Here is a 21,341-nt window from a genome sequence, read left to right as displayed (position 1 = left end):
TGAGGCACTGGGTTCGATCCCAGCACCACACAAAAATAAACAAATAAAAATAAAGGTATCATGTCCATCTACAACTAAAAAAATATTAAAAAAGAAAAACAATGTACCTTTTTTGAATCAAAATATTGCTTTCTATGATCATAGATAGTGCCAAGTTTGCTGAAGAATGCTACATACAGAAAAAATTTATTAAAGAAGCAAACTGCATTGGATAAACCATTCTTCCCTTCATTTCCCTTTTTCACCTGACCTCACCACACCTTTCAAAGCATCTAATAAAACTCAACTTACGTATTATAAGATGATCTACAGTATTTCCTGCACTGACATTATTTTTGGGAGGAGTCCTTGCTTCGAATTCATTTTGAATGAGACATCAGGCAAGCCCAGCTAGAGGAAGCCTGCAGAGGCCCGAAGCTGCCTCACCTCAGAGCACCCACACCCTGCCAGAAGCCTGTTTCTCATCTTTCAGGGTCCTCCAGCTTCACTGTGGATTTGCATCCTCAAGCCACAACAGTTGCTGGTCCAGCCTAAAGGCATGAGTCACCCATAATTATCACAGAGACTTAATTATTTATTGATAACTTTCAAACTCTACCGTTAAGAGGAAGTCTGTTTTCCCCTCCCAACAGCAGGATCTAGAAGATATCCATGGGGGTTTTTCAGTATAAGCTGAGGGGTAAGTTCTGGAAAGAACATTTTTAGGATGGGAGAAAACCAGAAGATAGCAACACTATCCAGGGAGAAAACCAGAAGATAGCAACACTAATTATAATACTAATATTATAATTAGTATAAATGCTAATTTTTCTAAGGTATAAAATATTACACACAAAATGTAAACAACATATTGCAACTTTATTAGATTTTTCTATTTTATGTTTGGACTCAAGCGAGGTCTTAGTAACCTATAATGATGGTCCTTTAACATCTTTGAGACATCACCATACATAATGTAAAATCCAATTAGGTGACATAAGACCATCAACAAAGAGCAACTGTGAATGTTGCAGCTGGCCACTTAATGCTTTTATAATAATTCAACCATGAAATGTAAAAATTAAGTATTATAAAGAAATGTAAAGGTTTTCAGTTTTATTTTTTTGCTGCTGCTATGCAATTGCATTACTTAAAAAAAAAAAAAAAAGTTTGCCAGGTTGGACCTAATTTAAGTCAGATAACAGGTACGATGCTGCAGGCAACTCTGTCTTTAGTATGCAATTGTAAGGCTTTTAAAAATTATTTTCTCTTTTGGGCTCTATTCTTACACTTCCACACATGCCCTCCTCAACATGTTTCATTATTTAATCATCCAGTGTCCTAACTACAAGCCCTGGGTGTTCTGCAGGTAAGAGGGGTATTTAGATTTTGTTTAGTGCAGGGGTGGTTGGTAGATGAGTCAATGAATGAACAAAGTGAGGGGAAAAAAGAGAACATTCCAATATTATATTTAATAGAATGTTCTTCATTATACCTATTAGGATGTAAACAGAATCTGGTGTGAAGGAGTTAGTTCATTCTGATGATTAAAGGGAGTTTCTTGATACCTCCCCCTAAAAGATTTTCCTAAAAGTCTATGGGACTACTGAGGAAGAAGCACTTTCATCCTTTCCAGATGGTCCCCCTTCTGGAAAGTTATTTCACAACACTGGCTCTGGGGTCAGCAGCCATTTTGGCATGGACAGTTTCAGCAGCACACTTTGAACTTGCCAAGTCTCAAGTCTGACGTCTGAAGAGTGTTGCAGTCCACAGCCACTTCACTGAGGGTCAGTGGCGTCCAGAGGCTCCCATCAAGGTTCTACCCTTTGATAACAGCAATTGGTCTCAGTTTAATGGCCTTCTTGCTGATTCCAGCATCATGGCAGGTATTTACCACATCTGTAACGTTCTTATAGGACTCAGGAGCCTGCAGGGGAAGAATCAAACTTGTAAGTGTACTGAAAAGGGGACCTTTAAAAGTACTCCATTCCACTTAATGCTTTTATAATAATTCAACCATGAAATATAAAAATTAAGTATTATAAAGAAATGTAAAGGTTTTCAGTTTCATGTACTAAACAAATGTACATTAAAACAAAGCTGAGGGTAGGATTTTTTTTTTTTTAATCTATCAAATAAACAAAGATTAAAAAACTGAGTAAGGTCATTGTTGGGAAAGTGAGATAAACACTGTTTTTGTTCTTTATTAAAAACTTCTCCAAAGATTGCAAATTGCTTGTATAATTAAGAAAAGCAGGGCTGGGGCTATAGCTTAGTGGCAGAACGCTTGCCTAGCACATGTGAGGCACTGGTTCAATCCTCAACATCACATAAAAGAAGAATCATCTACAACTACCAAAAAAAAAAAAAAAAAAAAAGGCAGTAAATGTAATTAAATCAAACATATATTCCCAAACACATTATCTCTGAATAGTAGAATCATTGGTAATCTGAATTTTCCTTATGGATTTCTGTAGTTATCCAAATTTCTTAAATGAACATGTACTAGTAACTTTTTCTTTATAGCGAGAGAAAGTTAATAAATTCATATATAAACATGTGCAAAATTATAACTACCCCAAAATATTTATGTAGATGTGTGTGTATGCACTCACAATTTACTTCTGTGAATTTTTAGCAAGGCCCCCACCCTTCCTCCCTACCCATATCCTCTTGTCACCATCAGAATTCATCTCCTCACATCCCTGCTTTGTCTCTATTTATGTCAACACAAGCAGGCTAGGCCTCCTGGACCAACCCCCACAGGGCTCTGTACAAAGTGTTCTGGTGCATCTCTCATTCCTTTTCAGTTCCTACAACTTTCCCACTGTGGCCTCTGGAATTCCCTCTGGTGTACTCAAGTGCAAAATCCCTCTTTCCTTTCTCACCTTGTTCTTATTGAAACATACACCTCCTCTGCTCCATTTTTACTGTATAGCACTTATATGGTCTTTAAAGCATAATACATGGTAAGTTCACAAGAAAGGAACATGTCAGTTCTGTTCACTGTATTATCCCTAAGCACCTAGATCTCTAGTAAGGATGCTATTCATGCTATTCAAGAAAACAAACAAACAAAAATACCCAACCAAAAAAACCAACAGTGGCAAATTATTTCTTGTTGGTTGAAGTCTAGGTGTTTTTGTTTTCTCTGTATTTCTCTTTTTTTTTTTTTGGCAGTGCTGGGGATTTGAATCCAGGTCTTGTACATGCTAGGCAAGTGCTCTATCGATAAGCTACAACTGCAGCCCTTTTATTTTGCGATAGGGTCTGGCTAGGTTGCCCTGCCTGGCTGGTCTCCAACTTGTGGTAGTCTTGTCTCAGCCTCTGGAGCCACTGAGAGTAAAGGTGTGTGTCACCTGCTTTCATATATTTTTTTTTTTTTTAAACTAAACATGTATTATTCTTAAGAACAGGGAGAAATTAAGTATTATAAAGAAGGCTTTGTCTGACTCAGTAATTCTACTTTTGAGACTTCATTCTAATTATTTTAAGACCAAGAAAAGTTTCATGAAAGAAAATCATTATAACCTACAGTAGTAAAAACCTAGAAGATACTTATATGTACAGAAATCAAGGTACTCAGCTGGCAGAATATTCAGAAATGACTAAAAAGTGATTCAATTTTATAATGTGCTAAATATAAAAAGGGACTACAGAATTCGTAAACTGCAATTGTAACTAGCTTTAAATCACTATTTAGGAGTCAGGAATGGTAGGGTACCCCTGTAATCCCAGTTACTCAGGAATTTGGGGCAAGAGAATAACAAATTTAAAACTAGCCTGGTCAATTTAGCGAGACTTTTGTCTCCAAACAAAATAAAAAGGAGTGGGGGTGCAGCTCAATGGTAGGTGAGGCCTTGGGTTTAATCCCCAGGACTACCAAAAAGGGGGGCAAAGGATTTAGGAAAAAATATGGCAATCAATATTCTAAAAGAAGAGGTGATAGCTGTGTTAGGGCCATTTCTGAATGACTGTAATTTTCTCTTAAATTTTTAAGAAAGAAGTCATGTTACTTCTAACAAGTATGTATATATGCATACAGACACACAAACATAATTTAAACAAAAGCTTTCCTACTCATGAATAAAACAAAACTGTTTCTCTAAACATTTTCCCAAAACTTGCTTTTAAACTGAAACTTAAGTATAGAACTTACAAAAACCAAGTTACAATAGGTCAGCTCAAACTATTTTTAAGTTTACCATGTAGACAGCTAACATCACTTTTAATGGACTTGGCTTGAAACTGATCTCCAATCCAAACAAAAGAGAAGACAATACTGAAATGAGATGAATCAAGGAAGAGAAAGCAAACTGAAGTCATCAGAAATGGTTTGATGCTACATATTTATCAAAATTTCACTCACCTCTTCCATAACCAGTTTGGGTGAGGCAACACGGATTGCAATTCCCATATCTGCCAATTTGTCTAAAACATCCTGGAAATCCAAATTACGCCGAGATTTTGCTCGGGACAATGCACGGCCCTAGAATGAAAAGGAATGGGGACAGAATTAACTTCAGTTTATAAATTCTGAGCTGATTTTATGTTTGATCTAAGCAATTATTTAAAACCTTATGATTATATGCTTTCTCCTTTATTTTTAAGACTAAAAAGATTTTAAAAAACAATATTTCTTTTAACTCTATCAACCATATTATGTGTTAAAAACCTCATCATATCCTTTTGGAAAATAAATTTTTATCTACTTTATAAAACACTGTGTATTTAAAAATTCAGCTTTGTGTGTCTCTCTCACTCTTTTTTTTTTTTAAAAAAATATGTTTTAGATGTAGACAGACACAATACCTTTATTTTATTTGTTTTTATGTGGTGCTGAGGATCTAACCCAGTGCCTCACACATGCAAGGCAAACCCTCTACCAACTGAGCTACAAACCCAGACCAGTTTTGCATATTTCTAACTATTGTTAATTAGTACTTCTATTTAATATGTGAATTAACTGTAAAAAGTGTCTATCAACATAAAAACTCTTTGTTGTGATCTGAAAGTTTTTCCACCTCAGCACTACTGACATTTTGAACCAGGTAGCTCTGGTGTGGGGCGTCCTGTGCATTGTAGGATATTTAGCAACATTCCTGGCTTCTACCACTAAATGCTGGTAGCACTCTGCCTCCTTCTATTCACGAGAATCAATAATGCCTCCAGAAAGTGCCAAAGTCCCCAGGGGCTGGTAGGAAGTTCTGCCTAGTTGAGAACCACTTGGTTAAACTAGGAGTGGGAGGCAGCTGGAAATGAGAAATAATCAGAGAAAAGAGCAGGGTTAAAATATACATGTGACAGTCTGTCCTATCAGAAAGTACAGTATACAGTTTCTATTTCCCATTCCAACACTGGCTAAGCACAGTCATTCAGAAGATGGGTTGGCAAACTGCAGTTTAACCCAGCACTTATTTTTGTAAGTAAAGTTTTGTTGGAAATGTCTATTTAAATAGTACTTTTGGCTGCTCTTGTGCTAAATGGAAGCTGAACAGCTGGTACAGAGAACACATGATATAAAAAGCATAAAAATATTTACTAGTATGGTTCTTAATGGAAAAAGTTCACTGATCCCTGGCTTTGCAGATAAAAGGCAATGTGGTGAAAACAGAACATGTGCCCTGAATCTTGAATGGGACCACAAAAGGAAGAACTAAATTAGGCAAAAGAGCAGGTCTAGGGAATCTCTGAGATAAGCTGTGATGTGAATTTGCATTGGTTACAGTTATGTCACTTATAAACCATTACGATAAACTCAACTAATGTAAGCTTATTGTCCCAGTATGGATTTTCTGGATTTGCAGAACAGTTCCTGTCCCTACCATGACCTGCCTAAGGATGAGATACTAGGTGATTTCAGTCAGTTCACTAAGTAGTATATACTGTGAGAAATAATTTCTAAATAGAAGCCACAATAAGCCCAAATATTAAATTTACTAATGGTCAATCAGGTGCATTTATCTGTCAAAATGCAAAATAACAACTAACCCAAAAAGTACATTTTTAAGGAAATTTTCTTTTCCTTACCGCTCCATGACAGGTTGTTCCAAAGGTCTCAGTCATGCCCTGTTCAGTGCCAGTAAGAACATAACTACAAGTTCCCATGGTGCCACCAATAAGTACTGGCTGTCCAGTGAGCTGAGGATCACACAAATAAAAAATGTTAAATTTAAGTTCCTCTTGCATTGTAGAATTGTGGGAGAAACTTGGGCCTCTGAACACACTGCTCTTACAACTATATTAAGACTACTCTGATTCTTTGACAACAGGGAGACAATGGAAGAGCAAGGGAGTGAAAATGTGAGGACCAGAAAAGACACAGAAGCCAGACTAAATGTTAGAGCAAAGCAAAATCCAAAAGTGTAGAGACAAGTTGTTACTAGAACCATGCTAAGCAAGTATCTGCCCTCTTTTGGCTTTTGTTTCCTCATATGCAAAATGAGAGAACAGGCTAACGGTCTTTCCAACTCTACCACAGGCAGACACCAAAAGAGTAAGAGGAAATGAAACAGACTGAGTTTAATCTTTATCCTTCTTCTAAAAATATGAAGGCTTTGATCATCTTAGTGGAGTAGAATACACTTAGTGCAGCACTTTTTAGACAGCACACTGCAACCACATATGATGGGGCCAGGGGTCACTGCTTCAAAGACAGGGGATCCCTGTTCTCATGGGGAACAGATTACTTTCTCACAACTGCTGCTTTCCTTCATCCATATTCAGAATTAGTCAAATTATGACCTATTGCTTAAAAAACACAAATGCAGGGGTACATACTTGGTAATCAACAGCAATGAGGGGGTGGTGAGGAGGGAAAGCACGGGTGGATCCCTTCCTGTGCACCAACAGTGTCCGTTCCTTTCCATCCACCACATGCTGCTCTACTTTGGCAATATTGTGAGAAACATCATAGATAACATGCAGGTCCAAGTCGTCAGGGGTTGTGTTGAAGACCTTGGCAAAAGCCTTAGGAAAAAAGCTTAAGTTAAAAAAGTAGTCAGAACCAGCACTTCAGAACTTATCTTACTGACTTCAGCCAGTCTGTTCCTGAAGGGAGTGAGGGATTAAAGAGTCCAAAAATGGTAGTAGTATTAATTTCATGAAAAGGACAAAAAAACTGCTTTAGACCACACTCTACTCCATAAATTCCATATATGATTAAAAAGCTGTCTGGTTCCTCTTGATACCATCCTTTAGAAATGCTTCTTCCCAGCCTTCTCAATCTCAGTGAATGGTACTTATGTTCTGAGACTCAAGGAAAATCCTATCAATAATTTTGGCTTCTCTTTTTTCTTTTTTTTAAAATACTTTTTTTAGTTGTAGGTGGAAATGGTAACTTTATTTTATTTTCAGTGGTGCTGAGGATCGAACCCAGTACCCTCCACATGTGAGGCGAGTGCGCTACCACTGAGCTACAGCCCCAGCCCTCCTCTTTCATTCTCCAGGACTGCCGGATACTGATTTAGTTTAAGAACACACCAAATTCTTAGATGCTTCTCCAGTATTTTGAATAGGACATAACATTTCCAAACCAAACCCTATAGGCTTTGATCTGACTACACTATACTTTATCATGAAAAACTCAGAAGAGACCTATTTTACTGTACCTGACGCGTTAAGAAGGTCATAGACGAGCGGTTGACCCAGGCATAGTTCCCAGCTGCTGCCATTCCCTTTAGGTAGTCTTGACCCTCTGCAGAAGCAATTCGAGCACAAGCCAACTGACGGTCATTGACTATGATCTTGTCTCTCTTCATGGCCTTTTCCATAGCTACCAGTGCATCTGGAATGAGAGAGAAAAGAAGGCCCAAACCAGTTAGGTTTCCTGAAGTAAATCATTCAGATTTACTGCAGAAGGTAGGCTACATTCAAACCCATTCTATTAAAAAAAAAACAAAAAACAGTAAAACTTTTTCTATAATGTGCTTCTGACTCATCTATTCCCTTAATCAAGATACATTTGCCAACAATCTCCTCTTTCAGACTTCAGTGATACAAGCTGTGTGGGACACAAAGACTACATGTGTGTGTACTAGAACTTGTAATGAGAATGATATGTGCACATAATCAGTAACATTATAGCCTTAGTTATTCCTTTCCTAATACATGAATGAACGAGAAGGAGTAAAATACATTTTATTGCCATCATGGTTTTTAAAAACAAATTTAGTGCTTTAATATAAAAAAGAGGGGCTGGGGTTGTGGCTCAGTGGTAGAGCACTTGCCTAGCATGTGTGAGGCCCTGGGTTTGAGCCTCAGCACGACATTAAAAAAAAAAAAAAAAAGGTATTGTGTCCATCTATAACAACAATTAAAAAAAATATATATATATATAAAAGAGCTGGAGACGAGTTGCTAGCTATGTATGCAAATCAAATCCATGATAAAATACAGAGAACTGCTCAGCAGAAAGTTCTGAAATACTGGTTAAGGTTTCGTACAGCTAATAGAGAAAATAAAGGTTCAAGCTGGCCCAAATTATTAAATTCTCACAGGATAAAATGTAAATACAAAGTTGAACTATAACATGAAATTTAATGCTGTAATTTCCATGTGTCCAATTACCTTTTCATACATTTATTAATCCTTTCACACTCTGCAAGTCATCCAAAGTGACCCATGTTCTGGCTTCCTGCTTTTGTTCATGCTGTCTTCTTGTCACGAGGGCCCTAGGTGTGACTGTTCACACTGCAAAGCCCCGCTCAAATACTGTGCCCTTGAAGACATCTCTGAAATCTTTTTCCTAAACTCACTGTATTTGTGTCTCTTATAATATTTTATCAATTACTACATTTTACCCCCTACTTTTATTTTAAATGAACATGATCTTTCCTTCATGAGAAAATCTGGGATAAAGTATCTGCCTATTTCATAACCAAATCTACCATAATACCTAATCTTGCAGAGTAGGGATCTACTACATGAATGAATGCATTCTTTATCAACTTTGCAATTTAAATCTTTTTTGCTCTTTTTGGCATGAGAGCCAACAGTAACCCTTAAGTTAAACATAATAACTAGGGCTAGCATTTATTGAGTGCTTACTATGTTTGGGGCACTGATTTAAGTGCTTTACATATTATTTATTAACCTTTCGTGACAATATCATACAAAAATAATTAAATATGTTCATTTTTCTCAGATGAGAAAGTTAAGTCCTAATGAAGTTATTTAATTTGTTCAAGGTTACAAATTAGGGGCGCCGGGATAAAAATCCATGAAGTATAGTTCCAGGTTTAAGTTTTCTTAAGCCTCTACATAGTTTCCTATAAAATGTACATTTTGGCATGAAGTAAAAAATTAAGTACTTTATATACCTGTGGCTACTTGGTGGCCCAGGCCTCTGCTTCCACTGTGGATCATTACACACACTTGTCCCTTATGGTCGATGCCCATTTTCTTAGCAGCATACTCATTGAAAATCTCATCCACAACCTGGATTTCTGCATAGTGGTTGCCTGCTCCTAGGGTCCCCAACTGCAAAAGTAAAATATCTGGTAAGAGGTTCTATTCTTGTTTTTTTAAAAAATCAATTTAAAAAGCAAATAGGTAAAAACAAATGAACAACAAATAACCACACAAATAGTGTTTTATGTAACAAAAAATTCCAAGCCTTAGAAATGCTTTCATTTAAAACAATATTCCACACAAGAACAACAAAAAATATAGACCAAGCTCCTGAAGTCTGTTGTGTTATTAGATGCTTGAAGTATACAAACATAAAGAGCTTCATCAAAAAAAGTCATGCCATTAAGTGGTTCATGGGACATTTTAAACATGAAGAGAAAGTTTCAAATTCTGGGAAGAATGCTAGTGAATGCTGATTACTACATACGGTCCAAGTTCAAATGATTTTAAAAACATTTATAAATTCATGGACAACTGCTGCAATAATATATCCCATAACTGGAGCCAACAGATAAATTATAGAGAACAGCAGGGCTGGAAGAACCTTTAGAGTTTGCCTCATTTAGGTTTTCTTGGGTTTTTTTTTTTTTTGGTAAATCTCTCTCTCTCCTCTATCTATCATCTACTTATGGTACTAGGGACTGAGCCCAGTGTTGCTCTATCCCCAATCCTTGTATTTTTTATTGTGAGATAGGGTCTTGCTAATTTTCTGAGGCTGAGGCTGGCCACAAACTTGTGATCCTTCTGCCCCAGCCTCTGGAGTTGCTGGGATTACAGATATGCACCACTGGGCCTGGCAATCTTTTTTTATTTTATAAACATCTGCAAACTTCTAATAGCTTTTTAGAATGATACATAAAAAGATTCACATTCTTTTTTATATGCTACAAAAAACCCTGAGGAATAGCCAAAACAATCCTCAGCAAGAAAGGTGAAGCAGGAGGCATCACAAAGCCAGACCTTAAATTATAGTACAGAGGTATAGTAACAAAAATGGCATGGTATTGGCTCCTAGACAGACAATGCAGACCAATGGTACAGAATAGAAGACATAGAGACAAACCCACATAAACAGTCATCTGATACTAGACAAAGGTACCATAAACATACACTGGAGAACAGATAGTTTCTTCAACAAATGGTGCTGGGAAAACTGGAAATCCACACGTAATAAAATGAAATTAGATCCTTATCTCTCACCCTGCACAAAACTCAACTCAAAGTGGATGAAGGACCTACGCATTAGACCAGAGATCTGCTCCTACTAGAAGAAAAAGTAGGCCCAAATCTCCATCATGTTGGCTTAGGAACCAAATTCCTCAACAAGACTCCTAAAGCGCAAGTAAAATCAAGAATTAATAAATGGGATTGTATCAAACTAAAAAGCTTCTTCACAGCAAAGGAAACAATCAAGAACACAATCAAGAGGGAGCCTACAGAGTGGGAGAAAATCTTTGCCACCTTCACCTCATTCAGAGCATTAATCTCTAGGATAAAGAACGCAAAAAACTTAACACCAAAAAAACAAATACCCAATCAATAAATGAGCAAAGGAACTGAATGAACACTTCACAGAAGAAATATGATCAGTTAACAAATATATGGAAAAAAGTTCAACATTAGAGAAATGCAAATTAAAACCACACTGAGATTTCATCTCACTCCAGTCAGAATGGCAATTATCAAGAATACAATTAACATAAATGTTGGTGAGGATGTGGGGAAAAGGTTCAGGCACACATGGCTGGTAGGATTGCAAACTGGTGCAACCACTCTGGAAAGAAGTATACTGATTCCTCAGAAAACTGAGAATGGAACCACTGTTTGACCCAGTTATCCTGCTGCTTGCATTAACCCCAAAGACTTAAAATCAGTGACATAGCCACATCAATGTTTATAGCAGCTCAATTCACAATAGCTAAGCTATGGAACCAATCTAGGTGACCTCAACAGATGAATACATGAAGACAATGTGGTACATATACACAATGGAATATTACTCAGCCATAAGGAAGAATAAAATTATGGCATTTGCCAGTAAATGGATGGAACTGGAGCCTATAATGCTAAATAAAATAAGCCAATCCCCCCCAAAAACACAGGCAAAATGTTTCTCTCTGATATGTGGATACTGACTGACAATGGGAGTGGGAAGGGATGGAGATTCACTGGATAGGACAGGGAGGAATGATGGCAAGTGGGAAGATGGGAATAGGAAAGACAGAAGAATGAATCAGACATAACTTTCTTATGTTCACATATGAATACATGACCAGTATAATTCCACATCACGTACAACCACAAGAATGGGCAGTTATACTCCATGTATGTATATGTCAAAATACATTACACTATCATGTATAACTAAAAAGAATATTTAAAAAAAAGTTATATGAAAAACCAAAACCACAACCAAAACCCTGAGGATATGTTTGTTTTTTTGCTAACTGAAAGATAACAGATTTCATCCCTTAATTAAAATAAAATATGAGAAATTAACATGTCACCCCTGCAGAGTAAGTTACCTGAGGAAGGCCTCTTTTCTTGGCCCTTGCAGAGACCTTGTTGGGGTCAGCTTGCAGCATCCTTCCATACTCCTCACAGTGCTCCTTGTCTTCAGCCCAGGCATAGCCTTCCCTTAGGGACCAGTCCACGCCCATCTCCAAGGCCTCCTCCAAGTCTCTGGGTGAGTAATAAAAAAGTGTTACTCATTTCACAGCAAACAACATCAATTCTAAAAAACACCTCATCTCAAAGGGCAGAGGAACATGATGCAAATACTATCTTCGATGTACCTGGCTCACGCTGAATTTCATGCTTAGCAACTCTAGTTTTTTGAGCAAAGCAGTTGCATAAATAATTGCAATATGAAAATGGGAAGGCCTAATTCAACATGACTGCAGTTATACTTGATGTTCACATAGCTCTGTCAAGTCTTTCTTACTTTAGATTTGCCTCTTTTATCCTCAATCCTATGAAGTGGTGATCCAGCAAAGAAAATTGATAATTTCAATCAGATATTACCATCTACCAATACTTTTACCAGATACATGCCTTCAATAACAATTTACAGCTTTCAATGTTCCTTTCCCTACCAACCCAGATTGTCAGTCTATTTCAAACTTGTTTTTAAATCTTAGGGTGTTCCATCATTGAGGCACATCTCCAATTCTCTTTTTTTTTTTTTTAAATATTTTTTTTTTAGTTGCAGATGGACACAATATCTTTACTTTTATTTGTTTATTTTTATGTGGTGCTGGGGATGGAACCCAGGGCCTCAAGCGTGTGAGGCAAGTGCTCCACCACTGAGCTACAACCCCAGCCCCCTTCTCTTTTTTAAAAATAGTTTTAGTTGTCAATGGATCTTTATTTATTTATTTATGGTGCTGAAAATCAAACTCAGTGCCTCACACATGCTAAGCAAGCACTCTACCACTGAGTCCCAGCCCTTTCTTTTTTTTTTTTTAATCTTTATTTTTATGTGATGCTGAGGATCGAACCCAGCACCTCACATGCGCTAGGAAAGTGCTCTACAATCTCAGCCCTCTTTTTAATTTTTCAAACAGGGTCCAAGTTGCCCAGGCTGGCCTTAAACTTATGATTCACCTGCCTCACCCTCCCAACTTGCTGGGATTTCACGCTTGAACCACAATGCTCAACTAACATATTTATTACAACAAAACTTCTATCTAAAACATTTGTAAAGATGCTTGAAATTAATCTGTGTTACTTGGAAGCTTCTCAAAATGAGGTTACTTGTCAGGGACCATGTGAAAACATGGAACTGTCATCTTACTCCATGTGTTTTTAGTGGGAGGGAGTTGCAAAACAGGCAATAGCTAAAAACATTTTTATATTAATGTGTACAAATTTTTGAAAAGAATGAAAAAGTCACATGAATTTTAAAGACACAACAAAGGTGGCAAAGAAACATCTTTGACTCTCCTTGTTAAACACACTATTTTGAAAATGAAGTTCTCTGCAAAGTTTAAGGTGAGCTGCTTTACAGGATTTATGAAACAGTATGGTAGAGTTAATGGCCACCTGAGAGGCAGTTACACTTAATTCTCTACTTAGTTGAAGAGCACATTCAGTGCTGGCATTCAACAAGAAAACTGGATAAATGGGTTCACTGACAAAAGGCAGTGGGATTCAGAATATAGCCTCTGAAGAGTCAAAGGCTCTTTGGTTTGAATCCCTACATCACTTATTAAGCTTATTATCTTTCTTAACCTCAGGTTCCTTGTTGTAAAGCAGGGATAATAAGAGGGTTATTGTCTACAAGAAACAATACAATGCATAGTGCCTTACATATAAGAACTGCTCAAAAATGTTAGTGGAAATTACTCTACTATAAATAGCCACATCACAGACTATTGTAATAAACGTCAGTTGACTAGCATCCACTCTAACAAATGGGCTGGATCTCAAGCTTAACAAAGCAGTTCACTTCTACTTCCAGAAAGTGACTGAGTACTCCCCATCTCGAGTATCCTACACTGTAAATGAAGCTGGAGGTCATATGGTTGTTCTCTCTCCCATTCCATATCTGGGAAATGTGTGCTCTTACTTGGCATTCATTGGGATCACACCTTTTGATCCCACCCCAACAGGAATGTGGTCAAACATAGCTTGGGCGAGTTGCTCTTTCACAGGCTGGACATCACTCTCATCCAAATTGGTTCTCAGCAAGCGCACACCACAGTTGATGTCAAATCCGACACCACCTACAAAATACAGAAAAGCTGGTCAAATATTAGTAAATCCAGGTGATCAGACAGTCATGCGTACCTGCAGTTTCTCTTCATTAATCTAGCATTAAAGAGATACCCACTCTTTTTAAGATTACCATATTTTAATGTATTAGTTCTCTGAGGGGTGAAGTGTGATGACATTGAAATAATGTAAAGTAACATATATACTGTGGGCCTGGGAGACAGCAATGAACAGTAACAAGTAAAATCAAGATAAAAATGAGTAAAGCATCACTCTTTTTCCCTTAATTAGTCATCAGAGGTTGATAGATCCTATTAGTTTTTTTTTGTACCAGGGTTTGAACCCAGGGGTGCTTAACTACTGAGCCACATCCCCAGCCCTTTTTATTTTGAGACTGGGTCTTGCTAAGTTGCTTAGGACCTGCCTTAGTTGCCGAGGCTGGCTTTGAACTTGCGATCCTCCTGCGTTAGCCTTCTGAGTAGCTGGGATTACAAGTGTGTACCCCTGGACCCAGCTCTATTGGTCTTTTGAAATAACCAACTTTTGGTTTTGCTGGTTCCTGGCTTGCCTCCCCTCTCCTTTTTTTTTGGTGCTAGGGACTGAACCCACGAGTGCTTTATCACTGAGCTATGTCCCCAGTCCTTTTCATTAAAAAGAAAATTTATTTTTAAAAAATTTCTGAGACATCGCTAAGTTGCTGGGGTAGGACTCTGTGTTCATTTTTCACTCAGACCCTTTGAAAGTAAGGCTTTTACTTCTGGTGTAGAATGTTTTTACTGAACATACTCCGTAGCTACAGCAGTCCTGAATGTATAAACTACAAATGACCACAGATAAAACGATGAGAACAAATGCTTACCAAGTACCTGCTGTGTGCTCAACACTTGCCTAAGTATTTCACAAGGATGAACTCAATCTTTTTTTTTTTTTTTTTGGTGGTATATGGGGATTGAACCTGGTTGGGCTTGTTGGGCAAGCTCTCTTTCAGTGAGCTACATCCCCATGAACTCGGTCTTCATAACAAGGCTATGTGGTAAATGACACAGTTAGACCTCATTTGTCTACAAGAATATAAAATTAGCTGAGAAATATTTTGGTTTTGTTTGGTAGCCAATGTCTGAATAGCATTTGGCATTTTAGCGAGTGTCCAAAAAATTTTAAAAATGTATACTTTTGATGTTTTAATAGTCTCTGAATGTTTACAACCAATTTTCTCAGTAAACAAGAGGAAAGGTAATAATAGGCTGGGTGTGGTGGCACAGGCCTGAGGTGGGAGGATCACAAATTTGAAAGTCAGCTTAGATAACTTATCAAGATACTGTCTGAAAATGAAATTTTAAAAAAGGTTTGTGGCTACAGCTAAGTGCAAAAGTACTTGCCTAGCACATGTAAAGCCCTGGATTGAATCCTAGGTGTGCACACATGCATGTGCATGTAGATAGACAGATACATACACACACACACACACACACACAGAATACAAGACTGAGATAAAAAAAAAAAAGTAGTGCTCTGTTTTAAAAGAGTAGGATCGATGGAGAGAAACTACACACTTACCTGGCGATACCACCGCTTCAGGATCATTCATATCAAAGGCAGCCATATTCCCAATAGCAAACCCATAGCCTGAATGGACATCAGGAAGCCCAATAGATCGCTAGAAGAGAATCACACAGTGAAATGTAGCTATTTTAACCTGGAACTCTGGTTGCCAGATGGGCCTGATACTGTTTCTCAGGTTGCAGGCTGAGCTTTCCCAAGATCAAGATTTTTTTCACAAAATTCTATTGGTGAAAATTAGGTATAAGAACTCCTAATCACAAAACTAAATACAGTGAGACAAAAAACAAAAAAACTTTCTGGTAAAAGTCTAATTATTATCTAAGGAAACCTAAGACAGAAAAGCCTCAGACTAACAGGTACAGGAGAACCATACGTAGCTTTAATATTTTAATACCTTTTAAAGGTGAGCTCAAGGATGACATTGACAAATCACAGTTGTGTCAAGTTAAGAAGAGGTAAATATCCATTACATGGCCATTAGAACTTAAGTAATCTATGAATATCACAGACAATGCACAAACCGTGCCTTTTCAACCTCTTCACAGCACAGTATAATAACTGGCATGAAGAAGGACTCAAAGGGGCTGGAGTTGTGGCTCAGTGATAGAGCACTTTCCTCGCATGCATGAGGCACTGGGATCAATCCTCAATACCACATAAAAATAAATAAAAAAAATAAAGATATTAAAAAAAAAATGTCTGTTAAATGGATCTGTTTTCCACATGTACCTTTAGGTGAAATCTGAATATCTGACTATGGTGGGGCCCACTCATACTACCCACTTCCATCTGTTATTGCCATCGTCTCTTTTTTCTTTTTCAGTTGTAGATGAACAGAATATCTTTATTTATTTATTTATTTTTATGCGGTGCTGAGGATCAAACCCAGTGCCTCATGCATGCGAGGCAAGCGCTCTACCACTGAGCCAGAACACCAGCCCCTCTTTGTTTTTAAAACTATTTAAAATATATTATTTAGTTGTAGATGGACAAATTACCTGTATTTTACTTATTTATGTGGTGCTGAGGATCAAACTCAGTGCCTCACATGTGCTCGGCAAGCATTCTACCACTGAGCCACAACCCCAGCCCCTGCCCTCTTTTTCAGTCATGTCCAGAACAGCTATCACGTTCTCTCTCCATCATTTCAGTGTCCCAATCCTTAAAACTTTTTCTTTCTATTCCTTCCCCAAGTATTCTCTTAAATGGGGCCATGGCAAAACCTACAATGTTATGGTAGACTAATGCAGGAGTAATGATGTTTCTATGACAAAGAAATAAGAAAACATAAAAACTACTTTAAAGGTTATCAAATGCTTATAGATTCGAGCCAAAGGCAACCAGAAACTGAGACATATTAGCCAGGCCCAATTATTTCTTAGATCTCATGGTTAGTACTATATGCTCAAAGGTTACTGTTTAGATGACACCACTTTGAGTTAGGAATGGTCATTCATCCATTCAACATAATTCAGACAAGAAATATAACTGATTGAAGTTCTAAAATCTAACTCACATGAACAATTCCAGGCAAGGCTGCCACGTTGCCAATCTGTTTCATGGCTGGCAAAAAGCCACCAACACCTGAAAGCAAAAAGTCAGTCTTAGAAAAAAAGATATGTTTGATTTTCAGCATTAGTTACATTCATATTTCTAGACTGTATTACATGTTTACATGAATAATCTATGTAAAGAACCTAAAATGTATGGCACATAGTGTAGGATTAATGGTGGTAGCTTTGATATTATTATTTAAGGGTTAGCTGAGACACAAAGCAGGCCCACCCAGCTCCAAATCCTTTAAGTGCAAATGGCTAACAATGTGATCACAATTCAGGACTTTGGTCTCATTATGTCTTTTTTTTTTTTTAAGTTGTAGATGAACAGGATACATTTATTTATTTATTTTTATGGGTGCTGAGGAGCGAATCCAGTGCCTCACCCATGCTAGGCAAGCGCTCTACCACTGACCTATAACCCCAGTCCCTCACTATAAGTCTTGATCATTTCCTGACAATTACCATTTATTCAGGCCACAGGTTTAGGCAGATATTTGTAATACAACAAATGAAATGCTAATGTACTTACCACCACCTCGACAGGCATTCCTTAATTCCTCAAACATTAATTTCTCCAGAGCATCATTCACATAGAAAACTCCTTCAACCTGGTACCAAAGGAAAGGAAAAATGCTTTCTAAGCATGTGTCCGTGAAGTATAGGCACACTGGACATAATACATAGTATATAATACTTATTTTATTTTGCTTTATTCTCTGTAAAACTTTTACATTAGCTCAAGCAAGAAAAAAACCCCAACTCCTAACAAAGTCTAAAAGATGTTCAAAGGGTTTCAGATTTGGGAGTATTTTGAATTGTATGGGTCAGGGCTGCTCAACCAGTGAAGTTTATGCAAATATGCCAAAATTTAAAAAAACTGGGGCTGGGGATGTGGCTCAAGCAGTAACCCGATAGCCTGGCATGCACGGGGTGCTGGGTTCCATCCTCAGCACCATATAAAAAATAAAATAAAGATGTTGTGTCTACCGAAAACTAAAAAATAAATAAATATTTAAAAAAATTCTTTCTCTCTTAAAAAAAAAAAAAAAACCCTCCAAAATCTGAAACTTTTCCCGTCCCAAGTACTTCAGATAAGGGATATTCAACCTGTAATTTGCAATGCTCAAAAACTGTTCTGTTTGAGGGGACAAGATAAATTTACTGTGAACATTATACAACACATGTGTGTAATAAAACATCATATGGTGCCCCATAATATGTATGATTTTTATTCACCAATTAAAATAAACAAATGAACACCCTGCCCCCATCAAGAGGGAAAACAGCACTGTTTTGTCACCGTGGGCTTTTTTTCTCCTTAGTTTGTAGCTAAAGCTGTGTGTGAATAGGGGTCATTTGATAACTTTGACACTGATTAAAAGAGTGGAAAGGTTCTAGGAACTTTTTACCAGGACACAGGACTGCATAGCCTAGGACACTTGCACAGCACCTTAGAGGGTTTCAAAGCAATTGTCACCCACAGGTACCAAAACCTCACGTGCTTTGTCCTTCACGTTAATGGAAGCCATGAGCACACTAAGAGACAGCAAGCTCAGCCTTTCACACTCTAGAAGTGGGCTCCCGGGTCTCCATCATGATTTTGGCACAGAAAGAAGTAAACTGGACGTCAGGCCCCGGCTGAGCATCTCACTAGATGGGTCCGGAGAGCTGATCCTCAGGGCCCCCTGCGAAGCGCAGAGCAAAGACCAACCAACCCTGCCTTGCTACTCCTGACGGGTGGGAGGAAGGGAGTCACTGATGGAGAACCAACATGGAGCAGGGAGCGCTAAAGACTTGGCGGAGCGCAGAGCGGTCAGCACGCGTCAGAGGAGCGGAGTTCCAGTCCTGGCATCTCCCCCCGCGCCTCGGAAAGCCCGCGGAGGTCTCTGAGCACCACGCACGAGACGCATCTTCAGACGCCCGCGAAAGCGCTCCGTGAGCGCCCCGCTTCGCTGGTCCCGGTGGTCGCGGGACCTCTCCTGCCCGAGATGGAGCGAGGAGGGCAGGGGAAGGGGGTCAGCCTGCAGGGTCGGGGGCGGACCCGGGCTCGTGTGGATTCGGGAGTCTCGGGGAAGGGGTGGGAAGGGGGTCGGGGGAGGGGCTCGGGAGGGCAGGGTCGGGGGCGGACCCGGGCTCGGGTGGGTTCGGGAGGGCTCGGGGAGGGGTCGGGGGAGGAGTCGGGAGGGCTAGGGGAGTGGCCCCGGGGAGGGGTCTGGAGGCTCGGGGAGATCTAGGCGGTCGCCGAGACGCCGCCCGGGATAGGGAAGGCCCGGCCGCCGGGTCCCGCTCCCCCGTCTCACCTGCATGTTGGGCACGAAGCCCTTCTTGATTCTCCAGCAGTTTTTATTGATCTTTTCCAGGAACTGTAACTCATCGTTGTAAGTACGACTCATGGCTGCGACAACAGTAGCAGACGCTCGGCGTCCGGCTCTGAGGAGAAGCTGCCGCGCTGTCGGGTTCCGCGGAGCACGCCTTCTGGCGCTCAACGCGCAGGCGCGATCAGCTCCGCACGATCGGCGACGGCGAGCGCCGAGGCTCGAAACTCCTCGCAGCAATCGCTTTTTTTTCTTGTTAGACCGCCCTCTGGAGTTTGCTTTATGAGTTGATCTCAGCCAAGCTACATCTAAGCGAAAGCTAAGCTAAATCCAGTTAATGTTTCCTATGATCTAGTTATCCTTCATTTTGGAAGTGTTTTTGAGCAGCTGTCGAAAACACCTTGAATCCGAGTCAGATCCAGTCGCTCTATAGAATACTTCGTTTTGGAGTTTACATCCCCAACAGTGAAAGGAAAATATATGCTTGCAGCTGAGAAAGACAATCCTGTTTGAAAAAGCACCACACCTGAACATTTGTAATGTCTCATAATGAATCTGTGGATATACATCAAGTAACTTTTTTGGTAGAAAAGAGCATCCCAAAGAATGAAACGTGACATTTTATCATTTATTCCCGCAAACACTTATAGGGACACCTTTCAAGGCCAGAAATATGCAACAAAGATGAATCAGCCAGTGTCCCTATGGATGGTCTGGGCTTCCCCATTCGGCCTTCTTTGGTGATTAAATCTTCTACGGTCATGCTTTTATTCTTGTTTGTTTGATTGGTTTTGTTTTTTGAGACAGGGTCTCACTGAGTGGCACAGGCTGGACTTGAAGTCCTCCTACCTTCAGCCTCCCCAGTAGCTGGATTATAGGCACACACTGCACCCATTTATGATGGTGCTATTAAAGGCAACATCTCTTGCTAATTGAGATAAGTAAAGCTCTAAGTGATTTCAGTTTCTAGCGCTGCCTCAGGTTGAGAACAAGAGTTTTGGAGTCAGGAAGACTTGGATTTAGTTTCTATCTGTGCTATTTTCTAGCTTTGTGTGATATATCCCTTTTAGTCTCTATTTTCTCATGTATAAAATGGGATCACAATTCCTCATAGAATGGTTTTGAAGATTAAATTACATGATACTAAAAAAGTAACCAGCATAGGGCTTGGCTGATGGTAAGTGGCTTTCTTCCACCTTTGCCTCCCAACTAGACTGTAAGGCCTGCAAAAGCAGCTTGTAGTTTCTGTTAATTTCGTACATTGTTCACACTGGTTCCCCTCTCCTCCTCTGCCCCAGTTTCACCCCATTTATTTGATGCTTTGACACTATCATGATCCACTGTGAATTGTCTAGGTCCAGTACTTTTTGCTGCCATTTTATTGAGTGGTGAGGGGAAACATCCCCAAACTGACCTCTAGAGTGTCCTATAGTTGCCCTCTCACCAGAAAGTTTTAAGAGGAAAAGGAACTCTTTTAAAATCAAGCCTTGATATCTGCATAGCCTCAGTTTTTTTGTTAGTGTTAAACTAAATCCTTTCCTTTTCTTTGACATATGTTATTAAAATACATTCAGGACAGGAAATCTCCCAAATAATTTTTAAAAAAAAGATTGACATTGATAGAAAACAATTTTAATTAACACAGGGGATGGTAACAGTGAATATAAAACATAAAATCCAACATGCAGGTGGGGGAAACACTCGAAGGAGCTGTAAGATCTGCACAGATAACAACCCATACAAATACAGACTTTGAGAGTTTCTGACGCCTTGGTCAGAAGTTCATGCCAGCTCTTGT

The 21,341-nt window shown here is 39.0% G+C and overlaps 1 protein-coding gene across 1 annotated transcript; it reads right to left on the bottom strand.

The window, feature by feature from the left end:
• Nucleotides 1–839: 839 nt before the first annotated feature.
• Rtcb (RNA 2',3'-cyclic phosphate and 5'-OH ligase) lies at nt 840–19,701 on the bottom strand. The gene is made up of 12 exons (XM_027941191.2): nt 19,529–19,701; nt 17,758–17,836; nt 17,186–17,253; nt 15,664–15,763; nt 13,961–14,117; nt 11,916–12,072; nt 9,300–9,459; nt 7,590–7,765; nt 6,760–6,948; nt 6,010–6,120; nt 4,349–4,468; nt 840–1,906 (listed from the first exon to the last, which is right to left on the bottom strand). Exons 1-12 carry the CDS (start codon nt 19,619–19,621, stop codon nt 1,799–1,801), a joined length of 1,518 nt encoding a protein of 505 aa, XP_027796992.1. The 5' UTR covers nt 19,622–19,701; the 3' UTR covers nt 840–1,798.
• Nucleotides 19,702–21,341: the final 1,640 nt, after the last annotated feature.

The sequence above is a fragment of the Marmota flaviventris genome, chromosome 3, assembly GCF_047511675.1.
Source record: "Marmota flaviventris isolate mMarFla1 chromosome 3, mMarFla1.hap1, whole genome shotgun sequence".
Classification (NCBI taxonomy): Eukaryota; Metazoa; Chordata; class Mammalia; order Rodentia; family Sciuridae; genus Marmota; species Marmota flaviventris.
Note: the sequence above shows the minus strand (reverse complement) of the source record. Positions and strands in the feature narration are given on the sequence as shown.